General features: G+C 35.9%; 1 protein-coding gene across 1 annotated transcript; it reads left to right on the top strand.

Annotated features, from left to right (window-relative positions):
• Positions 1-675: 675 nt before the first annotated feature.
• Positions 676-13588, top strand: LOC100891307 (visual pigment-like receptor peropsin). The gene is made up of 6 exons (XM_011676116.2): positions 676-857; positions 6822-6969; positions 8187-8480; positions 8975-9221; positions 10211-10316; positions 11832-13588. Exons 2-6 carry the CDS (start codon positions 6849-6851, stop codon positions 12558-12560), a joined length of 1497 nt encoding a protein of 498 aa, XP_011674418.2. The 5' UTR covers positions 676-857; positions 6822-6848; the 3' UTR covers positions 12561-13588.
• The last annotated feature ends 3123 nt before the right edge of the window (positions 13589-16711 follow it).

Below are 16711 nucleotides of genomic sequence, written 5' to 3' on the forward strand. Positions count from 1 at the left end.
AAATCGCTGTCTAATTAACAAACTAAACCATTTTCATGATTAAGTCAATACTACTTTTATGTTCTTCGCTAGTCAAAATAATGCAAGACTACATCTTCAGATAGGTACCCCCTCCCCATGGCTGGGCCCCGTTACGCCACTGGCTTGTCAATGAGACAATGGACATCACATTCAATGCGACGTCTTTGCAGTCATTTGCTTCCCAACTCCGGATTACGAAACGTTACTGGATATACATTACTGAGTACAACAAGACAAACTTTTTAGTCTAAACAGATTATTACATGCAACCACGCGTAAACAATTTAATCTTTTCGATTCCAAGGCTGCTTTTTATAGTATTACATTTTTGTACTTTATGAAGCAACAGAACATGAACCAAGCCACAACGCAGTTAAAAACAACTTCTCCAATGTAATTAGTTTGAATAGAGAGTATAGGCGACCGTTTAGCTTTTATTTTAACCTTGTTTAGTACGCTTACGAGGCTAATGGGAGGGAGGCCTGCACATAATTATACGTATTCTTAGAGCTTGATAATCACTTGTAGGATTTCTTTGATGAGCGAACAAGAATGCGTCATTTCCATCCATACTGCATATGTGTTGTTACAATACGCCCATTTATACCCATTATATCAGCAGTCGATGAATTGAGCGCCCGTTATCCTCATCCACAGTTTCGAGGGCGTCGAATTCATCGAGTATCATAGCGTGGATATCACTGGAGCTCATACTCTGTTTTTTAATTTCACAATCGTCACTGTTCTTCGAACGTAGAACTCTCTGAAATGCTGTAGGAATAAATTTTTGACACCAACTTATTGATTTGAAAACTGAGCATCGCTTCATCTTTGCTGTAAGTATGAATTCGATTTTCGTTTTAATTTCTGTAGAATTATTCCGAAATACGAAAGAAATTATTCGTTTCTTCAATTTACTTAGAGTGTATTGCGAAATCCGCATTTATCCCATTTTAAAGTAAAAAGTCACTCTGTGAAACTTATCCCATGAAGCCTTACAATCTTTGAGTTTTCATATTGCAAAGTTGGAAAATGTACAATTCTCCTGAAAGATTGTTTTCGTTTCCGTTTTTCATAAAACCAAACAAACAAACGTTAGAATCCTTTATTTTTTTGGATAAGTTTTCACATATCAAGACCCCTTCCCCCTCCCCCTGAGGGTCATTATAGTGGTTTTGATAATTTTACTCCAATACTTGTTTAATATTCTTTACTTTATATTGTCGAACATTTCTTACATAACTACAATCTGTTACTAAAACAAAGTAGTTCCAGTATATAAAAAAGGTGATCTATATGATTTTACGAATTATCGATCAAAGTCGTTCCTGATTTGTTTCTCAAAGATACTAGAAAAAAACTGTATATAAAATATTATAATAGATACAAAGATGAAAATTACTAAATAATATCTTATATATTGGTCAGTACGGATTTAGAACCAACCATTCAACGGAAACGGCTTTCATAAACAATTTACATTCAGGACAGATATGATTTTTGACTAAAATGATAATAAACATGTCATCGGAGTGTTTATGGACCTTTCCAACGCATTTGAATCTCTTTATCTTTCTATTCGAGGCGGGTACTAACTCGGTCTTTGCAGATCCAAATAATATCCCTAACACAATTAATCATGCCACACATATCAAAACACACACAGAGGCACACTCAGTCAGTCCCACACACACATTCCCACACACGCACACACTTCCGCGCACTCGCACATTCAGATAAATGCAAAATACACGCAGTCAAGTCATTATTACGTAATGAACATTCCTGTAAAATCATACATTTCCCATTCAATATCAAAATGGAATTTAAATTCAATAATAATGCCATAATGAAAGTTTGGTGCATTAACATCGTAATGAATTGTTTCTCCCACAGGATTCGGTTAGTTTGCATCTAAATGTGAGTGTGTATGTGCGTGTGTGTGTGTGTGACTTTGCTTCTGAAAAAAGCATATGCAATGCATCTCATTTGATACATCCAATTCATTCTCTCACCCTAATACTTTTGCCCAAGTCGAATTTTGCACTCTCGCAAACGAAGCTACCTGTTCATCCAAGCGTGAACACACACCCCTCACAAATTATACCAACCGATTCGGGATTTAACACTCTATAAAAACTTGTATAATAACCTTTCGTTCATAGCTGACTTTTAAATTAAATGACAGTTTTTCTGAGTGAAAACTTTTTTTTTTACTCACACGATAAACCGTAGAATATTTGCTATACGGCATGCCTACTTATACAAGCTAGAACTTGGCTTTTAAATACCTGCCCTTTTCCGATGATTTTGTTTGTTTGTTTTACTTCATTTTTTATTTTATCCATTTCTTTTTGTATAAATTTTGTATCCGTCGATTTTGTGTATTTTTAAAAACATTTCTGTCCGTTTGCATACCTCCTTTCGTGTAATTGGAAATAAATCCGAATTGAAATGAATTGAATCAGTAATTAATTCAGAATATAACGGTATTTGTTGATCGTGCACTACATCTCCCATTGCATAAGACGAATGACATAAGCGTACTTATTAAAGAAACTTGATAACAAAAATTATTTTAAAAAGAAGTAAATGCTTACGACTTTGTGTTTGTTTTAATTGGAATTCAGTTGCTTAAACACTTTGGATTAATATTTCGTTATAGCCAAAATGATGCTATATCGAACTTCATATCGTAAGTGGTTATTAACAGTTGGATGGACATAGGGATGAAAGACTCGTATAAGAGTAGAATGGACGTCCTCTTTCTCTTGTGGGTCAAGGACCCCATTCTCTAGGATGCCGAGAAGTTGAGTGTTCGCAACGTGTTCTGCTTCATAAGGTTCATCTTTATTGTCCATTTAGCGATGGAAATTTGTGGTATTTACATGGTATATGGATACATAAAAAGATAGTCATACACACAAACACTCACCCACACCCATACCCACGCACACACACACACATACACACATATATATATATATATATATATATATATATATATATATATACGTTCATACAAAACAACTAATAAAATGAAAGATATTTTGAGTCAACAGGAATAGAACTACTCCCAAGGAAACACACATTGATATGTCATGCATTTAATATAAAATACATGTATACAACATAATATGCTTCATAAGGTTCATCGTAATTGTCCACTTAGCGATGGAAATTTGTGGTATTTACATGGTATATGGATACATAAAAAGATAGTCACACACACAAACACTCACCCACACCCATCCACACACACACACACACACACACACACACACACATATATATATATATATATATATATATATATATATACGTTCATACAAAACAAATAATCAAATGAAAGATCTTTTGAGTCAATAGGAATAGAACTCCTCCCAAGGAAACAAACATTGATATGTCATGCATTTAATATAAAATACATGTATACAACATAATATGCAAAGCCGATGGGTATTACAGGTGTAAAATGTATTATATTATATCTCTATAATTTAAAAAAAAACAACTATCATTTTAAATTTGATATTATTATTATTCACACGTGTGACGTGTCACAAAGATTTTACCAACATTGTTGGCATACATTCGGTTTATCTTCGCAAGGACAGAGCGAGAATATGGCATAGACTTCAAAGAAAAATCAACCCGCGCCACTTTCAATAGCCTTGTACACCACATTTCTGTAATAAGAGAACGTCCTAATGACATATAACGTAATCTCAAACATTATTTCTAAACTCATTGCCCTTCAGTTGATGTCGTACTGAACACAAACAACAATTTTACTCTTATCTTGACCATTATCACCTGTCTGATTCAAAGCAACTGTTAATATAAGAAGTATGACAGCATGAGCAAAATATATTTTAATGAGGGTTTAAGAAGACTTCAAACTAAGCTATCGTTGCTTTATCTTTTCGTTTATTCTTGTGTCTTACTTTGATGATTGCAATACAAATAGCTTCATTATGTTTTTTTTCTCCCAGAGCTATCCGTTCAAGTTAATTGAACTGAGTAGATCGAGCAAACAAATGATAACACTGATGAAAAGAAGTAACCCAGAATAATATATGCGGTTTATAATCTAGCGGTTAACCATTGAGATTGAAATATTCATAACAAGGTTGCACTTATTTATGTATTTATTTATTTAAAACTGTTTATACAGGATGAAAATATCAGCCATACCTGTTTGCATTTAAATTACATGACATCAATATCGCGGATTACTTTTCTGCATCAGGTGAGTAATATCCCTCCAATCCCTAAACCCAGAAATCCTATGAAGTTACTACTCGAAATACGAAGCACTTGCTTATTAATATAGTTCACAATAAGGGCAAGAGTGGTAGTGTAATACCCATGAGACAGGTCAGCTGGCAGGTTAATTGTTTGGTCAGCTCACGTACGCACCAGCACACACCGCACACGCACATGCAGATACCAATACGCACGCACATCGCCCACACACCTCGGCCCTCTGTAATACACCCACCTCCAGTTAGTTATGTATGTACGTTATGTGGAATAGTTCAAAATATCCAGTTGGAATAGTTTGTATCTTTTCAGACTGAAATTTATCTATTAATCTATCAATAAAGTTCCGTTAAGATATAAGCTATGTCTATCAAGAAGAAACCATATTGTCACAATAATTTCATAAAAAGAGGTAAGAAAACAATTAGTCCAACTTATGGGCAACAGTATTTGATTTGATTTGATTGATTGGTTTTTGCATCTTTTTTCTTTTTTTTCATCATACATTTTCATAAACATAATATGGTTTGATACAATATTTTAAGTGTATATAATTTTATACAGATAATAGACGAATTTAAACAAAATATTGAATGCATAATTAACATACATTAGATGCAGGAGGGCTACAGAAATAAGCAAAGTAGCTTGACGTGCCCGCAGCCCTCAACTTAGATACAACAATAACAAATACAAATAGAAAAGAGTGACTTGCAGAGAAGAAAAGGAAAGGGGAGAGAAGGAGCTTTGGTAATAATACAACAATAATAGAATAAATCTCGTACATCAGCTGATTGAATGTTTAAAAGAAAATACCTTAATCATAGGGCACATAATTACAAGACACTAAAGGGAAATTATTGAAATCTTCGAGATTTTGCTCTTCTGATACAAAAGGAAACCAAATGCAACAATTTTCAATTAAATTATATTCTGCTACCAGAGCTTCTTTTTACAAGTAGAATGAGAATATACGTGAAATGCCGAGATACGTATACAAGCCGGGATTTAGACGCAACTAGCTTAGACGTTTGGACCAAATTTGTCATGTCAGGTGTGTGTGTGTTGTCCTTATCTGTGTGCAGTGCAAGTGATTTTTTTTACCAAGACTGATCTAGCATTTTATCATTTTGATAATTTGAAAACCTCCCAGTATACTCCAATTCTTACTTGCTACGTGATTAACTATTTTTTCAATCATTGCTTCCGACAATATCTTTCACAATGCATCGCTTGACCAGTACTCAACTTTATCTTTTATTTATTAAAAATGACTCCCCTGAGCCTGTTGTGACGTTATCATCTTCAAAATTATTATTAAATAATACGCTCCCTCTGACCAGTGGCGTAGAAACAGGGGCACGAGGGGGGGGGGGGGTGTGTGCCCAATCGGATGGTAGAAAAAAATAGAAAAAAAAAGCGAGAAAGGAGAGGAAAGGGAAGGGGGAAGGGGAAAAGACGAGAGTAGATAATGTCTGGACCACCCCTCCCATGCAAGCAACGGCCTTGTACATTTACATTTCATTTTCTAGGAGAGACATGTGCCCCAAATCATTTCAGTGTCCATTAATAGGTGGAATCATGCTATGCCACTTGACCGTTATGATGGTCACTTGGCCAAGACTCTTAACAAACTCTGGGGATAGTGTGCTTGTACTGAAGTTCACGCATGTTTTATGACGTACTTCCTTTCCACTTCTAGCGGTTGATGAGTCAGAGAAACGATGAAAACGATGAAAGATGTTTACATTATTAGAGTCACTGACCACAAAAATTAAGGATGTTTTTCTGAAACTATTATCGTATCTAAATTTGTCCACAACAGTTGAGTGTTAGAACAACACAAGTTTTGTGTTTACCGGATGTAAAGGGCCAGTTTGCAAATTATTCAGTTATACAAGTTTGCGTAGTGACGATCTATCACAATCACCCATTATAGGTTATTACATCTCAATAGCCTTTATGCTTATTGCATACTCATACATGATGTTGACATGTATAGATATCTGATGGTGGTTTCAGTTAACACCGAGAATTGTGCAGTGTTATAGCAATGCATCACAAAGAGCATATCTGGAGAGGCTAATACATTTACAACATAACTATAAACCCTTTTTTTCCTTTGGCCAGGCTTGACACAAATTTATGCATGCCTTGTGTTTACGCCAATATATGTGTGTATTTCTCTTTATATAATCTTCTCTACTGTTTTTTAATACAAGTATTGTAAAGATAGGTTTGTCTGTGAGTATTGACGAATTTAATGTAAATATGTGTAAGAAAAACGCCCAAATCCAGGACATCACTAAACTTTGTCTTTGGCCAAGGCTTCCTGTGCTGCCCGATAACAGATGTTCTTAAAAATCACACACCCATTCAGTTTTCCATACGCTATTTACGTCTTGGGGAGAACTTGCTTAATTATTTACCTAAATAGGTGGAATCTAACTATCATTTTTTGAAATGGGCCGATTTAAAAAACCCTCTCAATTCATCAAAGTGACACCATTGTCCATTTTTGTTCACTCTCCAAGGATAACGCGCATCATAAATATCGTCAGATGGCGGCATCGGTGACAGAGAGTTCGGCCACAGAAGCCATATCCCGTCTACAGCCAGAATATATGGTTCCTCTGACGCGAACTGGATATCTACTAACCGCCATCTATCTTACCATCGTTGGTGAGTATCATATCAGTGGAGTAGTGTAGTGGTGTAGTGGTGTAGTGGTGTCGTGGTGTAATGAATCATACTCTTGACTCACAATCCTTGGGCTGATGGTTCGAATCGATCCACCCAGGCATTACCGTCCCTTGACAAGACATTATTTCACATACGCCACTCTCCACCCAGGTGTAAATGGGTACTTGGCATTGCTTGGGTAATGGTTATTGCATGCAGGTCCTTCATGAAGAATAACATTAAAGGGAAAGTCCACCCCCAAAATAAGTTTGTTTAGATAGAGGCAGAATAATAAGAAAATCAGGTGAGTGAAAGTTTGAGCAAATTCTGAATGAAAATAAGAAAGTTATGAATTATTGAAGTTGTGATCAATCAAATACAAATTGGCAACTCTGTGACTTATTATACGAGCTCTCCTTCATTTGCTTTGTGCATAATATTCCATAAAATCATGTTTTCTTCGTTATGATGACGGAATATATATTTGTTCCTTGCAGGGGGAGTATAGAAACATATTTGCAATTATTATATTTAGGGTGCATGTATGGTTGAAATTTTTCTTGAGGGAAAATGAAAATTTTAGATTTTTTTAGTACTGAGCAAATGGAAGTTGAGCTCGCATGATACGTCATAGAGTTGCCAATTTGTGTCTGATTGATCACAACTTCAAAAATCCTAACTTCCTTATTTTTAATCGGAATTTGCTCAAACTTTCACTGACTTGTTTCTCTCATTTTTCTATTCCTATTAAAACTAACTTAATTTCAGGGTGGACATTCCCTTTAATGCTGATGGCGCTTTCCCGGGGCGACACAATCATTACTATTACCATTATAATAATAATAATTATTATTATCACTTCTATATAATGAATTGATGAATAAATAAATAAATTAATATGTGAAGGGCTGTAATGATTACACAATCTGAAATTTAAAAAAAAATTATTACATTGTTTTTGGTCTATTATTGGATTCGTACGTACTTTGTACATGCTCATCATATTCATATTAATACGAAACTAAATGAGATTAAATCAAATCGAACAAACAGACGCAAATCTCAAGTCAAAAATCGAATCTAGCGAGTCCGATGTAGGCCTATCTCACATGGAATACACTCTATTATGAACTAGGAATGCGTGTCCATTAAATAACATATGCACACATCTCGAAAATTAACCATAGTATTGGAAATGCGTTCCATTTCTTTCATAGGTTCGATCGCGACGGTCGGCAACATCACGGTTATCTGCGTGTTGTGCCGCTACAGGACCTTCCGAAAGCGGTCAATCAACCTCCTCCTGATCAACATGGCCGCCAGCGACTTGGGCGTGTCCGTAGCTGGGTACCCCCTCACGACCGTGTCGGGGTACTGGGGCCGATGGCTCTTCGGGGATGTAGGCTGCCAGTTTTATGCGTTCTGCGTCTACACACTCTCCTGTAGCACCATCTCCACCCATGCAGCCATTGCAGTTTACAGATACATCTATATTGTAAAGACAGACCTACGTAAGTAGACAATATGAGTGAGATAAGGATGTCATATGAATATAACAAATTCCTCAAACACTTTGAACAAAAAAATACCCGGTCTACCAATCTGAATATGTTACTATTCAAACGGTAATGAGCCTTATGTGTTCATTTGTAAAAAAATTGTGAAAAACTGAAAAACTTCATTCAAATTGCAATTATTTATTTTTGAACTGTACGTTACTGAAAATTTGGTAAGGCCTGTTTTTTACGACGGCACAAATGTCTTTAATCTTTTAGCGTAATTGCAAAGCGGTTTTCGCATGTCAGCTGTAACATCATGATTCTTTCATGTTTGTACTTCCATATCAATCAATCTTTGACTTGGTGAGTCTTTTATTCCTTTGCAGTATATTATCAACATAATGAGTTCAAAGACGGTTCGAGAGCGGCATAACGATGTATCCATACACGTTTTTAATTTCGTTTTCTTACACTATCATCCTTTCCCTTGCTATCCTTGGCAACAGGTCCAAAGCTAACGGCCAACTTTACGAGCGGGGTTATCGTTGTAATATGGGTGTATGCCTTCTTCTGGACGGTAACCCCATTCGTCGGCTGGAGTAGTTATATTTACGAGCCGTTTGGCACTTCTTGTTCTGTTAACTGGGTTGGCCGAACCATCAGTGACATTTCATACATGGTAGCCTGTACTATCGGCGTCTATCTTCTACAGATCTTCATCATGCTCTACTGTTACATCCGTGTGGCTAAAAAGTAAGCGTTCCTTAAAAATCATGTGCATGGAAGAGGGATTTGAATGATGTACTGTATAATCTTGAATCGAAACTTTCCATATACAGTATAACATGTCATCAGTGGTAGATCATTTGTCATCATGCTCTACTGTTACATCCGTGTGGCCCAAAAGTAAGCGTTCCTTAAAAATCATGTGCATGGAAGAGGGATTTGGATGATGTACTGTGTAATTTTCAATCTAAAGCTTTCCCTGTATTATCATGACATCAGTGGTAGAACAGTTGCCTCGTTACTAGGAGGTTCAAGGTCCGAAACCAAGTCAATGCGCTCGTTCATTTTAATGAGGCGTTGATCCTCATTACCGTATCCCTCGGAGAGGTCTCAATGTCGTCTGTCCTCTCTCATTGCTTGCAATTATTATACAGTGATTTCTTAGCCACCAGGACAAAGAAACTAAGAAACCAAATAATGTATGCTGGTCACACGATTTTTCATTGCACACAGAGCGCAAAAGTGTGGCCCTATATTCTTATTCATTTGATTTTCTTTTGATACCCCGCAAATAGCGGCTGCGTATTCAATTTTTGATCTTTTTTAAGCTACACGAGTTTGCACCATCACCCGCAACTTAAATTTCCTTTAAAATTGCCCTGTACTATATCAGTGCTGTAAATGAAGTACGTCTTTACTTATTTGTTTGTGTTATTTTGTAAAATATAGGATAGGCTCTTCAGGACATCAAAAAGGCCTTGCACCAGAGCCCGGTATTACACAGTACAATTCAAATGCAATGTAAAGCAATAAACAATATGATAAAAGTAAAATAGAACAATACATGTATTTTATTTTAAGGCTACAAACGGCTCTACTGGCCTCTCCATAATAGTTAAGTCCAACTTAGAGTTAAGTTCAACTTGGGATCTTTGTGAAACAGCCCCCCCCCCCCAGCAATATTGCACCCTTTCTAAATACATGTTTTATCCTTTCACTTGCATCCATTTCTTCAGGATCCGGGGAGTAGATCCAGGTCGTACAGAGGAAAAAGATGCAGGCGTAGTCGTCTTTGGGAGACTCCGCAAACGGGAGGCGAAAATTGACACGCACGTTACAAAGGTTAGTAGGCCATCATGTATGTCAAAAAGATGGTTGAATTCAGTAAATGGTGATTTTAAAAAATCTCAGCTTTCTCGTTCATTTTAGTCCTTTGTAGAAAGATGTCAGAAACAATTATAAATAAGGAATACTACTTGCCCTCGCATGTCAATTATGACTATTTATGGTTTAAAACTTTGCGCCAAATTTTGAGGCAGCGCGTCATTGGCACCGTTGACTCGTAAATTGTTATTTGTATTACTGAATTACTGAAAATATTCTTGATAGCAATTTAATAATTTGATATAAGACAAAAAGAGAAACATAAAGATAACATTGAACTCGTAACATGTTATGTGCACATACTTAAATTAATGAAAACGAAGCATTATTTTTCGACAGAATTTTACTACATTTAAACGTGTTTGTACATTAATATTGGAGTTTAAAAACCTGATACATTTTAAGTGTATTCGGTCGTTCAATCAAAAAAGTAATGAAAGTCATCTGGCAAATTGCAGAGCGTATATAACCTCGTTTTCCTGGGGGTATTTGATTATCTACCAGATACAATCGGCAGGTAATGATTGCCACAGCGAAAACGACTTAAAATTGTCGGATCTCTTTTAATGAGATCAAAGTATCTTTCTAAACATATAGAATGTTTGAAGATACGATAGTTAACACAATGCGAATTATTGTACATACAAGCAGAACACTACTGGGCATGAGAATCTTTCAATCGACGTTCCACAGTTTGTTTGACCCAATCACAACTAGTATTTTCATAAATTTCCCATAAATTAAATATCCCCATAATTGTCCAGAGTCAGCTTGATTTCTTTAAACCAAGGTGCCTGATAGATATTCTGCTCAAAGAGTAATCTTAAGAAAAATGTACACCCAACCAGAAATTTATCTTGGCTTCTATGTACAATCCTACACCAACAGTTTATCATTCTGCTTTCGATATATTTCTCTAGTTTCAGCCTCCCCAATTCACCAAGTACCATACAATTTGCAGTTGATTTGTTCACAGAAAGAGCTTGCTTACAAAACATGTGGACGATTTCAAGATCATGTAGCACTTCAAATCCCCATATCTGACTCACATAGAGCAGAATAGGCAACACAATTTGATCAAATAATTCAAAGAAGATATCAATAGGTAAGTGCAATTGGTACGTTTTAAATAATAGACTATACATTGCACGTCCAGCTTGATTGAATCGCTCAATTACTATTATAATTATTTATTATGCGCGTATAGTAAAGCCATATCTTAGGCAGGCCTTCTCGGTTATTGTGTTTAATCACATCTGTCATTCACTACAACCCATTAGCAGATGCTGTTAATAGGGAGAAAATTATATAACGTTCACTTCTGATTGCCCCTAACCGCCTTTATTTCTAAATGTCATTGCATCTCCATCTTACAGATACATCGTCCTGCAGTAGGAACTATCGACTATGATGAGAATTCTTTCGTTTTTGTTAATTTTCATTCTCATCCAAGTTCTCTCCTTCTCTCGCCAGATGTGTTTCATGATGATGCTCACTTTCATTGTTGTCTGGGCACCGTACGCCGTGGAGTGTCTTCGGGCAGCGCACGTGCATCGCATCAGTGCCTTATCTTCAGTGCTCCCGACCATGTTCGCCAAGAGCTCTTGCATGGTTAACCCCATCATCTTCTTGACCTCAAGTTCCAAGTTCCGGCAAGATCTGGGCAAGCTCTGGAGCCGCCCCTCGTCACAAGACTCCCTCCAACTCGAGGAACGCAACAAGACGCAGCGTTCACTTTATGTCCGACATAGCGAATTAGGCTCAGCCCACGGAAACGACACTGCTTCGGTGTACTACGAAAAAGAGCGTATTTACATCGGCGAAATGCGTGCCACCAGTATACAAAAAGAGGCTGAATTATTGCAACGCGACCCCGAATTGCTTTCGATTGCGTCTTCGACGAACTCGGACGTCAAGTTTGTCGTAAGGGATCGGCCAAAGCGGTACACGAAGAGACCCGTAAAGCCCCAAGGACCACGTGGCCCAGAAATGTTTACAGCCTCTGGGGTCACTAACAAAGGGAGCTCTACGAGCGACAGCGGGGGACAGTCGACGTCATCAGGTACGACAGGGTCGAAGCCAAAGAGGTCAGGTCGGAAAGCGTCAAGACAGTACTCGATGAAGTCCCAATCGGAGGACACGGGAGAAATCTTTACCCTGGATGGAAGCGCTTTGGAAATGATGAGCTTACGCAAGCTTTGATGATTAGCTCAATCTTAATGTTCGGTTATTCTCGTGTAATATCTCACTAAACGACGAGTCAATTATTTTTATGCAAACTATATTCAAGTTTTCGTTTCCACTTGAAGTGAAGAAAGGAGATGATCCTGAAAGTGTTCAGAGTATCGAGAACAAATTCAAAATCAGTCTGATGAGCCGCCTATACAATATGGCCTACGTTTTGCCAATGAAATATGGGAAAACAAGAATAAAGTAGCCTGATATTTGTAACATAATTAAATTATCATTTTGTAATATTGTCAAGTAACGACATAAAATTTGCTATAAAGTTTAATTTTGTTATAAACAAACATACTCTAAAACTAATTGTCACTGCAGCAGTCTGCAATGAGAATATTATAGTCATAAGTCACATAGTTTTCATTAACTATTGATTTTTCTGTTATTTTTTATTTTATGCACTTTTGCCTGATCTTGGTAACATAATTAAATTATCATTTGGTAATATTGTCAAGTAACGACATAAAATTTGCTTTAAAGTTTAATTTTGTTATAAACAAACATACTCTAAAACTTATTGTCACTGCAGCAGTCTGCAATGAGAATATTATAGTCATAAGTCACATAGTTTTCATAAATCATTGATTTTTCTGTTATTTTTCATTATATGCACTTTAGCTCATTTTAACTTGTTGCTGATCCTTTGTACATAAAGTCCCGTACGAGTTGCTGTTTGTTAAAGTTTATATGAGAAGATTTTAAGTTGTTATGCACAAAGTAGGAACACCATTTATGGTTCAAATTGAATGCATTGGTCAATATAATAATATTATTTTTTGCAGTAATATGATCAAAACCTCCAATTGGTGACTTTTCCCCTCCATTTTTACCTTGCTGCACTATTCTGTTAATATTCTGGAATCGGAAGAAGACAATATGTGCTCATGTAAAGTAATTAAGACGTGATGATAATTATAAAGTACATATATTTTGTTCTTCTTCTTGAAAGATAGACTGAGAACGAATGTATGACCTGCGTGTATCTGTATATTTCACTAGAATTAAGTTGATTTCATTACACGGTTTGTATTTTACAACCTGTGATATTTAGTCAGAATTTGTTTGTAGATTGTTTAATGTAATATTCATGCTCATTGGTAGTACAGTAGAGTTATAATTTTCACTTTGTCGGTAGCCAATATCATGATGATATATATTTATTTCTAGTTAACTCAGTATACTAGCTTTGTCATTTCAATATTTGATATATGTAATGTTAGTTCTTTTCTTTTGAATTTAGAATCGTAGCTGTGAGTCATATGTTTTTAGTTGTCGTTTTCACTCAGATCATTACAGGTACCGCTTAGCTCATAGTTCTTTGTAGAATTGTATAACTCAAAATGTATTTTCTCGTATGTTTGTATTACAGTTTTTATCTTTGGATTCGGAGCTGGGATGTTTGAATAAAGTCACTGTTCACATAAGCCAGCACAGATTCAACGAATATGTTTCTTTTGGAGTGTATTCTTGTAACAAGAGCCAACCATATAACATAATCGCAAAGAAATTTAACACATTAACTTCGGGAAATTTCAACAACCTATTCCACTGCTTTCTGGAATCCCAAAACCCAAAACAAGTCGCATATGGTATGGTTCTCGTTTAGAGCTCAATAAAGTTGTATTTGGTCAGGATGGTCAAATTATAGTTTTCAGCACTTCCTGAGAGAGAAGACTTTTGTCTATGTAATTTCAAAATTTTGAAGCAAACAACAATTTCATTTAATTTCAATTAATGAATAGTATGCAATTACATGCAAAAAAATCTCGTTATACTACCCGCTGTCGTTACAATAAAAATAGCATTTTCACTACACGACATGCATATCCTTTTAACAGAAAACGAATTTGATATTACACATTGTATACCTCACTTAAGAAATCCAGCCATCTGATTGGTCGAAATTGCAGTCGTGATTTTAGCCATTAAAGAAACGAAAAATGCCAAAACCATTTAATAGTCCAACTTGTCCAAGAGTAAAATCCCGGCAAAATTCTAGTTACCGGGACAATAATATAATATTGCTGCGATACCCATTGGTTTACGTGTTAAAATGTTCTTTGAGCGAGCGCGGATATCATACAGAGCTTTTTGTCTGCGATTCCCAACTGATCGAAACTCTCAGTCATTTTTGGGCGGTGATAAACAGACAGTTTATCAGATTTTCCGTGATGCTTTAACCAATCTTTATTCGATAAAAGGATAAGGTAAGAATTCTTGGTGCGCCACCCAACCAGGCGCGCCCCGGGGTGATAGCAGCGGAGGCAAATTTCCCGAGAGCCAGTATAGAAACAGCCAGTACTCTCGTAGCAGTCGATATCTCTTTACTGTATTATACACTACATTACATTACAGAGGACATAGACAACGTTGTTGCAGAAGAAGCACAGTTTTCCATCTGGATTTAAAAATATACTTTTACAGCAATGTGGGTTGACCATGGATATGTAAATATATATATTACCCTTCGAAAAATTAAAAAACTTAATTGACCTCTTTTATAATAGCATACGATTTAATCATATATAAGCTTACCTAATCATTACAGAAATGCAATAAACTGCTGCTTAGAAAGATAGAAACATAAATGCTATTTTCATCCTTTTTAAATTTGAAATAGGAAAAATACTCCACTTTTGATTTAACACTTCATAAGTATAATATTAATAATCATAATGGAGTCTTGCAAAGCGCTCATGTCTGACAAATTGCTACTCTTCGCGCTCAATTATTATTCATGAATATAATGCACTTGAGAGACAAATGTAATTTTCCCGAGAAACCTTCGTAAGAAAACTCGATCAGATTTGTCAGGACAGCTCTAAAATAGGCAGGAACGGCAATCTCTCGTGATATAATTGTATCTCTTCCTTTAAATATTGTTTCAAAGTACTATGTCAACAATTATTAAAACGACACTTTTGGGAATAATTTTCAAAATTGATAATTGACTGGTGGCCACTAAAACCAACAAATACCAACATCAAATGATGTGTCAAGCGACCTTTTTTCAGCGTACTTCACAATTTTTCGGCAGTTATGTCATTTTCCCCAGAGGTTGGCTGTATTGAGAATAATATTTCCATTCCACATTCATTATCGTCATATAACATCAAACAAATTCACACATCTGAATTGCCTCCGGGTATATTAAAATAAAGTTACAAACCGAGAAATAAAGCCCCCCAAAAGCTTACACCCTCAATCAACATAATTTTTTGTTAACGTCTCAATATCAAGAAATATCCAGGGAGGTTGACGCCGCTCATATGATTGCTGACAAAGATAAATATCAGGGTTGCAAAAAGATAGATCGATAATTATAAAACAAAAATGCAATCTATACGGATAGAAGAACACATATGTGTAAGAGAGACCGAGTAGAGAAAGTAAAGATCAAGCGATATAACGCAATCTATTTGACAAGCAAGACGGATCACGAAGAAAAGAAGTATTTCTTTATTTCATTTTGCTTTCTGTAACTGTATGCAATACATTATTAAATTGTATGCAATATCTAAGAAGATAGTAATTCATATACGTCTAATAACAACTTGGGATATATGTATTATGATAATGACAGTTAGGACACATTCTATAAAATCATGGACCTATGGTGAAATAAAAAAAAACGTAGAGAGAAAGAGAAAGAGAGAGAGGGAGAAAGAGAGAGAGAGAGAGAGAAAAAGAGAAAGAGAGAGAGAGAGAGAGAGAGAGAGAGAGAGGAAAAAAAGAGACTAAATGAAGAGCATATATGCAAATTATTTGTTATTGTCTTTCTACAGTTAAAAAACGTAAGGACATAATTCAGGTTTATGTCTAGGGTGTGGTTTATTACCCGAGTTTATTTCTTAGCTTATCAGAGCTTTAAAAACACTTACTGAAAGTAAAGATTATTGGGGCTGGGTGGAATATTATATGTGTATATACTAGTATGCCTGCCTGTGTGATGTTTTACTAAACACAACAATATAACAAGTTAATATATAAATACAGTAACTGTATTTACCTTGTTGTATTGTTGTTGCTGTAGGCACACCGCACAATATTAGAGAAATCCCACTTTGTGCACTTCAGAATAATCCCTGATAAAGTACTGAAGGTGTTTCATG

This window comes from Strongylocentrotus purpuratus, unplaced genomic scaffold (genome assembly GCF_000002235.5).
Source record: "Strongylocentrotus purpuratus isolate Spur 01 unplaced genomic scaffold, Spur_5.0 spur5_scaffold_8, whole genome shotgun sequence".
Taxonomy (NCBI): Eukaryota; Metazoa; Echinodermata; class Echinoidea; order Camarodonta; family Strongylocentrotidae; genus Strongylocentrotus; species Strongylocentrotus purpuratus.

What these genes read in the sequence shown, in the direction of transcription:
- LOC100891307 (XM_011676116.2), top strand. Translation starts at nt 6,849, where the DNA reads ATGGCGGCATCGGTGACAGAGAGTTCGGCCACAGAAGCCATATCCCGT. An exon ending in CATCTATCTTACCATCGTTG is followed by an intron (nt 6,970 to 8,186) that starts GTGAGTATCATA and finishes TTTCTTTCATAG; the next exon opens with GTTCGATCGCGACGGTCGGC. An exon ending in TTGACACGCACGTTACAAAG is followed by an intron (nt 10,317 to 11,831) that starts GTTAGTAGGCCA and finishes TTCTCTCGCCAG; the next exon opens with ATGTGTTTCATGATGATGCT.